Below are 8,014 nucleotides of genomic sequence, written 5' to 3'. Positions count from 1 at the left end.
TCGCGCCCTCTTTAGTTTCCTTAGTTTTCCCTCTGCGCTTTCACTTATTCCCTTGGCTGCTTCTTTCCCCCGACTCTTCGTCCGAGACTATTTCTCGATCAGGCACTACGGAGTGAGTACGGAGTACTCATCACTCTCAGCAAGGTACCGCCGTGGCTCAGTTCAAGTCCGACGGCTCTGGCTTTTGTCGGCTGACCGAATCACCAGCCCCGGCCTTACGTGATTCCTCCGCCTATCTCTTTCTTTCTCCAACTCTCTATTCTTACTCTGTCTGATTTTTTCCCCTGTCACCTTTTGGGCTTGTCATCTGCTTGGATTCATCGTGTACCTTATCGCTGTCCTCTCGATCACCCAGTGACGTTCACAAAGTTCATCGTTCTAGTCCTTGCTGGACTCTCCCGCATCTACCGGGTTACGCGGTCAACGGGTCCCATGGTACAATTGTTACAGTTCTTAGCCGAAAGATACCACCACCACCGCCAGAACTCTGTCGCTTGACCCTCCTTTCCCTCCCGGCTGACTCTCGATTCCCTCTCCCTCAGTCGTATCCTCCTTCTCGACCTTTTCTGAGTTCTTTCGCCTGCGGGAACGGAGTTTCGGCGTCCTTGCGCATTGGTCGGGCGAGTGCCCTTTGTATGTACTTCGGTCCCTACTAGTATACCCCCGGCTCGGTCGACAGCGAACACCATGAGCGTCTGAATCCTGGACCGTTGCGGAAACCCGCCGTTCGTCGTCGATAGCACTATTCTCTTCCCCGGTCGAGGCACTTAGAACTCGCCGATTCTCAAGGCAGTTGGTCCCTTTGCCGATACTATCCGAACAATATACTGGGCCGGGCTTGAAATAGCTCGCGTGGTCTCATACCGCCAATTTCCGTCATGGCTGCGATTGGAACGTCTCCTAGGGGAGTATCCCCGGTGAGTCCGGCCTCTTCGACAGGTCAGATTCCATTGGAGCGACCCCCTAAACTCAAAGGGCGGCACAAATTGCTGCAAAGTCTCCAGCGTATCTCGTCTTCCCCAAGCTTGACTCGCCGCGGTCGCTCGGCCTCCACGGGCTACCGCCGCGACGGAAAAGCCTCTTTATCCTGCGTCTCTCTCTCCCAATCGTCATACACCCCTTGCCTCGGCAATGGAAGCTCCTCTCAACTCTATGGTGGACTAAATGTCCGCCCCATGACTTCTGGTCAGTCTGCCGGCCAGTATGAGACTCCCGATGGCAATGCCCGACTCCGCCTCGTGGGATCCGACTCTCCGAACGGGACCCAGTACAGGACAGTCCCTTTGCCGACGGACATGAGACCGGCATCCCGCCGCGGGTCTCCCTTAAGTTGTGATGCCCTGGATGTCTCTTCGTCGCCGACCCGCAAGCCGAAGAAGCCATTCGACTTCTGGGGAAGTCTGCCGGAGGAACTCCGAATGCTCATCTTCCAGTATCTAACTCCGAAAGAAATTGTTCGCTGCTCTGCCGTCTCCAAAGCCTGGAACAAAATGTGCTACGACGGGCAGCTGTGGTCCAAGGTGGACACGACCGACTACTATCGCGACATCCCCAGCGAGGGCCTGGTGAAGTTGATCGCTGCCGGCGGCCCGTTTGTGCGAGACCTCAACCTCCGAGGCTGTATCCAATTGCGAGACAAGTGGCAGTCCGAGGGCGAGCGTATCACCGACCTGTGTCGCAACGTTGTCAATTTCTCGCTCGAGGGATGTCGCATTGATAAGACCTCTATTCACTACTTCCTGTTACGGAATCCTCGCCTCGAGTACATCAACCTCTCCGGCTTGGCGGGCGTGACCAACTCGGCCATGAAGATCATCGCCCAGTCCTGTCCGCAACTCGAGATCCTGAACGTGTCTTGGTGTACGAGTGTGGATACTACCGGCCTGAAGAGGGTCGTGAAGGCCTGCCCCAAGCTGAAGGATCTTCGAGCTAGCGAAATCCGCGGGTTCGACGACACGGACTTTGCGATGGTATTGTTCGAGCGCAATACCCTGGAGCGTCTAATCATGAGCCGCTCGGACTTGACAGACGACTTCTTGAAGACTCTTGTTTATGGCCTCGACCCAGAAATGGACCTGCTCCTCGAAAGACCCGTCGTACCTCCCCGTCGCTTCAAGCACCTCGATATCCACCAGTGCCCGGAATTAACGGATGATGGCGTCAAGGCTCTTGCCTTCAACATCCCCGATATCGAGGGTCTCCAGCTTTCTCAGTGCCCCGAGCTAAGCGACGAGTCTATTATGGCTGTTGTGCAAACCACGCCCCGTCTGACCCACATCGAACTCGAAGACCTGGAGAGGATCACGAACAATTCTCTCATTGAACTCGCCAAGTCGCCTTGTGCCCCGCTTCTTGAACACCTCAACATCAGTTATTGCGAGAGCCTGGGAGATATCGGCATGCTTCCAATCGTCAAGAGTTGCCCCTCTCTTCGCACGGTGGAAATGGACAACACTCGAGTCTCGGATCTTACCCTGATGGAAGCCAGCTATCGTGTCCGGAAACGTGGCTACGACGAGAACCTTCCCCAAATTGGCCTGCGCCTGGTCGTCTTCGATTGCGCTAACGTTACCTGGGCGGGGGCTAGGGAGGTTTTATCGAGCAACGCCTATATCCCTCGCTCCCGCAAATCCCTCTCGTCCCTCTCCGTGGTTGCGCAGGCTGTCTTGCCCAGCCATAATGGAGGTTCTACGACGATGGTTGCGTCCTCGATCACCCCTCCGCCTCCACCCCCGGTGTATCCCAACGAGATCATTCATCTCAAGTGCTTTTATGGCTGGCAGATGACCGTGGACGAGCACAACAAACGAGTCCTGCGCGGCGATCTTGCCGCCGCAAGCCGACTCGATCGGAAATGGGCCGACTACATGATCGCCACCGAAGAAGCCGGGGTTGCCGGCGCGGGTGCCCGGCGTAGACGACGTCGCGCGCGTGAGGCCGAGAGAATCTACAATGCCGATGACGATGACGACGGTGCATTTGGGGGCCTTGGTGGCCGACGCAGGCGAGCGCAAAGTGGAGGATCCTGTGCGATCATGTGACGGAATCAACCTCATCGTTCACCTTTTTGTCGCCCTTTTTTTTTTTATTGTGCGCGTTTCCAGCGAAATTCTTCAACGCAAAATTGCAGGCGTCTTGTTTACGGGTTCAGGAACCCTGACTTTGACTTGAAAGTGTCCAAGTGACCTCAAGCAGAAGAGAAAATCAGAACAACTAAAACATGAAAAGTCAGCCCAATGCTGGCCATGCTGGAATGCTGAAGAGCATCGCTCCAGGTCTTTCCTGCGAGCATGCTATGAGATATGACATGACGAAACTGTTGAAAACAATTTGACATTTTGCGCTGAAATACCATACATACTTAACCGATGTCTCAACTCCCTACCTACCTACCTCCAGAGATCTTCAATCTGGATTTGAACCTGGGTCTGATTTTGTTAATGTTGCTCTGCTAGCACCCTAGGACTCGGCGTACTTTTGGAGCCGGATTTATCAAGCGATTTATTATTGGCTTCAGGCGAAGGTCGGAAAGCTAAGCTGGACCGGTTAGTATCAGTATCAGGATCAGGATCAATATCTTTCATTTCTACCGTTAGAAGGAACGGATGCATCGCGAAGCTTGGAGTCTTGTGTCTTTTGTTTCTTGGTCTTCGGGCAGGGTCTTGCTTGCATAGTCGGTCATTTATTTAGATCCAGCATTGCTTGGTTTGAGTTGATTTGGTTTGATCTTTCGATGTGCAATCTTCTTTAGTTTACTAGTGTCTCTCTTCTGGTGGCATACTGTGTAACTATATCTATCTACGGTAGGGACACAATTGATTGATGATTTGAAATCGACAAAAGAGACATAGAAGATGAAAATATCAATGGTATTTGGGTATCGCAGAAACGACGGTCGAGGGATCAACCCCCCTGAAGTACGTAGTAAGTATGCTAGGTAGGTTATCTAGATGTAAAACAGGAAACAGGAAACAGGCCAGAAGAATAATAAACAAACACCCCATGCTATTGAAACAGAACCAACTCCCGAAAATGCTTGACGCTGGACTGACTCGTTGAAACTTCTTTTTTTCTTTGATTTTGTTGGTTCACATCTCAAAGAACCCTCCATCACTGGCGTCGTCATCATCATCGTTGTTCTCATGAACGACCACCTTGGACGAAGCGCGCTCAGTTTTCTTATTCGCAGCAGCGCCACGATTCGATGTCTTCGGTGTCTTGTCTTTCTTCGAGTCCGTCTTTTTGTTGTTATTCGACTTGGCAGTGTTCTTGTTCTTCTCCGATTGCCGACTCGAACTCGAACTTTTCTGCTGCTGCTGCTGCTGCCCACTCCCCTCCTCCCTCGACGGCGACGCAGACGATAATTTCCCATCCCGCAGAAGATCCAACGTCCCATCCTTCATGCACTTCTCGACTGTATGCCACAACGCCGGCTTATCCGCCGCCGAAGCATGAATAGCCTTGAAGCCAGCGTCGTCTCCTGAATCCTCCGCGGCGTCGTCTTTCGACGAGCTGTCTGCAGTGGCGGATTCTTTCTCCTTCTTGACCTTCGCGTACAGCGCGACGTATTTCTCTGTGAGGGGGTAGTAGATGGTATAATTGAGGTTGACGCGGGCGATGTGGATCTTCTGTGCTAGTTTTGTCTTTTTGGAGGTGGCTGGGTCGGAGGATTCGGAGAGTGCTTTCTCGCGGCGTAGGAGTCGGTTGACGTCTTTGGTGGCAGTTTTTCGGTCTGGGAGCGTTGTGGGTTAGTTTAACGTCCCTCATGGGTGGTTTGATTGATTGGGAAAAAGGTGATGAAGTGAAAAGGGTAGTTTGTTGGAAGTCCATCAGGCATGTGGTGATTTTTTGTCTCATGGCCCTAGATGGGGGCTCTGAAGTAGCAAATACGTAGAATATGCAAACATCTTCTGAAACTTCCAACAAACTCGGTCGTTGCTTTTGAGGGACCGTTTTCTGAGAACTGATGATATGGGAGAGAGCCAGGGGGAGTGTCCAACGTACCCAAAAACCGCACAAAATGATACTTCTTGATCATCTTCGACCGATCCCGACGGTTATTCTCATCCTCCAGATCCTTCTCGTACCCGGCCAACGCTCGTTCCTGCACGATGCGTGCATCGGCCGGCAGATCGACCTTGTTCAACAGCCGCTTGACATCCCGGATGCGTTTCTTCAGCTCGTTCACCGACGGATAGTTGGTTTCTTTGCGCGGCATCTGAATCTTCTTGCGGGCGCGGGCGGCGTCGTCGGCGCCATCGCGGTCTTTGCGCTTGGGACGGGCGTCGCTGCGATCGCGATAGTTTCTGTCCTTGGTGGGATGGGACACGGGGGATGCCGATCGGGAGTAGTCACGCGGCATGGCGGAAGGGGGGAGAGGACCCGATTAAAGATTCCCTGGGGAAGGGGAGGGGGTGGTGAGGATAGGGTTGGGAGGGAGAGTAGGGGAATGGTTGCTGTCGTGTAATTGTTGCTGGTTGACTTCCTAAAAAAAAAAAAAAGAAAAGAAAAGAAAAAAAGAAAGATAGAATATTCGGTCGGATCAAGACTCGGCCCGAAAGACCCCCAGATTCCCCGTCCACAGCCAATCAGAGGGCCGGAGGTCGGTGTTGGCCTGAGGATTAATTACACTTCCTTGACTGGATGCGATCAGGTGCCTTCGCTCTCTTGGACTTCTCTCGACTTCTACTTTGACTCTACTTTACTACACTTACTTGTTTTTCACAAAGTCTCTATTTGAACGACACCGGGCTATCCCGGCTTGCGAATGCAACCCTTTTGACAATTCCTCTGCCATTTGTCACGCCCACTTTCACCGTCACCTGAAATCCAATCCCGATCCGCACTTACTTCCGCTGCTTGCTACCTACGATGCGCTCCACTGCCTGAACGATCCAGCTGCGCAAGCTGGTAAGAGGCTGGCGCTACTGCTGGGTTGTTTGACGCATCAGATCAATTCCACTTAAAACCTAAGGCGGCGAACCAGTCAGATTAATTCCGCAGCAGCCCAAACAGGAAGTGAAATATTATCCAACAGCATTGAAACACAAGAACAAAAAGGGAAAAGCCCAACTTGCGCGCGTGTAGGTGCCGCATATGTAAGTAATCTGAAACAGAAGCAATCAAACCCACAGACAAGAGGAAAAAAAAGATGGAGACGGCCATTCGCTGGTCTCCATCTTCGACCACTGCGGAGCAACGCTTTCTCTCCGTCGACGTGACGGGGAAGGCCTTCCGACTGTGCAGGGTGACCGCGTTCGACGGGCAAACACTCGATCATGAGGTGCTGTCGACGCACACGAAAGTGCCTGCCTTTCGCGCCTTCGATTGGTCGCCCGTCGACGAGTCGCTCGTGGCGGTGGGCCAGTCGTCCGGCGACGCGACCATCCTGCGCATGAACAGCGAGTCCCAGGAGTCGTTCTCCTTCCCCATTCGCCACCAGCGGTACTGCAATGCCGTCGCGTTCAGCACGCATGGCTTGCTGGCCGCCGGCCTGGATCGCGTGCGAAATGACTTCTGTCTGAATATCTGGGACGTGAGTCAGCGGCTGACCATGAAGGGCGCGAAGGGCTACGTCGAGCCGTTGCGGAAGCTCGCCAGCTCTGAGCCCATCACCAGCGTGAAGTTCTTCCGGGATCAACCCGACACGTTGGTCACCGGGGTCAAGGGACAATATGTGCGTATCTATGACCTGCGTGAGGGACCGGGAAACCCGTCGCTGCAGTTCCCCACCCGCTGTGTGCATAATCTGGCCATCGATTGGCTGGACGAGAACTATATTGCGTCGTGCTTGACGTCGAATGATCCGACTATCTGTATCTGGGACCGTCGCGTGGGTTCGCGATATACGTCGCCTGGCGTGGGGCCTGCGAATGCCGTCGAGACGGGCCAGCCTGGACCGGCACTGGAGTTTTCGAATGTGATTGCACCAAAGTCGTCGATATGGAGTCTTCGGTTTTCGAGGACGAAGAGAGGGTGTCTGGGCGTTCTGGCAAACACGGGCCATTTCAAGACCTACGATATCGCGAAGGAGTACCTATCCGAGGAATATCGGTCGTCGATGGATGAAACTCTCGGTCAGGGATCTTTGAAAAACTACCCCGAGCAGATCTACACGAAACACGTTCGCGATGTCTACGGCCCGTTCAATCATTCTTCGCGCGGCTATGCGGAGTCCGAACGAGTCGTGTCTTTCGACTTCCTCAATATGAGTGCCTCCAATGAGCCCAGCGCCATCACGTTATCTGGCAACGGTCAGATCAGTATCGCGACGGCGAAACCGCCCCCGCCCCCAGTCCGTCTATCTTCGCAGGGCTCGCTGATCTGTGGAAATTCCGACGACGAGTCCGATTTCAAAGTTATAGGCCCTTTGTTGACTTCGGGGTCAAGCATCTCGGAGGTGGTTGAAAGCCTTCAGGACCGCATCCTGCCAAACCCAAACAAAACCGGAGATGTGTCTCGTGAGAGTCGTCTGGTGGCCCCGGAAAATAACTCCACGAAACCGCTGTCAAGTCGGGAAGCACGCGAGCGTGCCCTGTCCCTGGGAACGTCGGGCGAGTCGCTGACGGCTGAAGAGGCGTTGACGCTGCTCACCGTGAACCGGATGCGGTGCAAAGAAGGGTATTTGTTTGATGACGCGCGCAATAAGAGAATAGTGGCGGATGATCCCTGCCTTCCGGGGTTCTGGGATTGGATTCAACGTGAGTGTGGTATCATATTAACGATGAGCAGTGCTAATTCTACTATTCAGGGGCACGTTCTGACTCTTCTAATGATTCGATGGTTATGAATGACTTGGATCTGAGTTACATTGGTGTGTGGGATATATGGAATAATGATTTAGGTAAGGTTCATGATCGATTTGGTTCATCAATGATCTTTTTTACTGACTCCTCAAGGCGAGAGTCTTGAGAATCGCAGAGTTGGCCCTGACAGCAGCTCCGACGTGAGCGAGGCTGTTGTAGACCTGGTTCGAGAGACACTGCACCTGCCTGAAACCAAGGGCTGCGAAACA

General features: G+C 53.2%; 3 protein-coding genes across 3 annotated transcripts; 2 read left to right on the top strand and 1 right to left on the bottom strand.

Moving 5' to 3' along the window:
* Positions 1 to 878: 878 nt before the first annotated feature.
* LDX57_001034 (F-box domain protein) lies at positions 879 to 3,041 on the top strand (the record flags this gene model as incomplete). The annotated part of the gene is made up of 1 exon (XM_046082675.1): positions 879 to 3,041. One exon carries the CDS (start codon positions 879 to 881, stop codon positions 3,039 to 3,041), a length of 2,163 nt encoding a protein of 720 aa, XP_045938632.1.
* A 1,047-nt stretch (positions 3,042 to 4,088) lies between these two features.
* Positions 4,089 to 5,362, bottom strand: efg1 (Efg1 domain-containing protein; the record flags this gene model as incomplete). Its single annotated transcript, XM_046082674.1, has 2 exons — positions 4,089 to 4,732; positions 5,005 to 5,362. 2 exons carry the CDS (start codon positions 5,360 to 5,362, stop codon positions 4,089 to 4,091), a joined length of 1,002 nt encoding a protein of 333 aa, XP_045938631.1.
* Positions 5,363 to 6,151: 789 nt separating this feature from the next.
* On the top strand, positions 6,152 to 7,789 carry LDX57_001032 (WD40 repeat domain-containing protein; the record flags this gene model as incomplete). Its single annotated transcript, XM_046082673.1, has 1 exon — positions 6,152 to 7,789. One exon carries the CDS (start codon positions 6,152 to 6,154, stop codon positions 7,787 to 7,789), a length of 1,638 nt encoding a protein of 545 aa, XP_045938630.1.
* Between the last annotated feature and the right edge of the window lie 225 nt (positions 7,790 to 8,014).

This window comes from Aspergillus melleus (assembly GCF_016097325.1).
Source record: "Aspergillus melleus strain CBS 546.65 chromosome Unknown contig1, whole genome shotgun sequence".
NCBI lineage: Eukaryota > Fungi > Ascomycota > Eurotiomycetes > Eurotiales > Aspergillaceae > Aspergillus > Aspergillus melleus.
The sequence above is the reverse complement of the archived record's forward strand: the minus strand, read 5'-3'. Positions and strand labels throughout refer to the sequence as shown.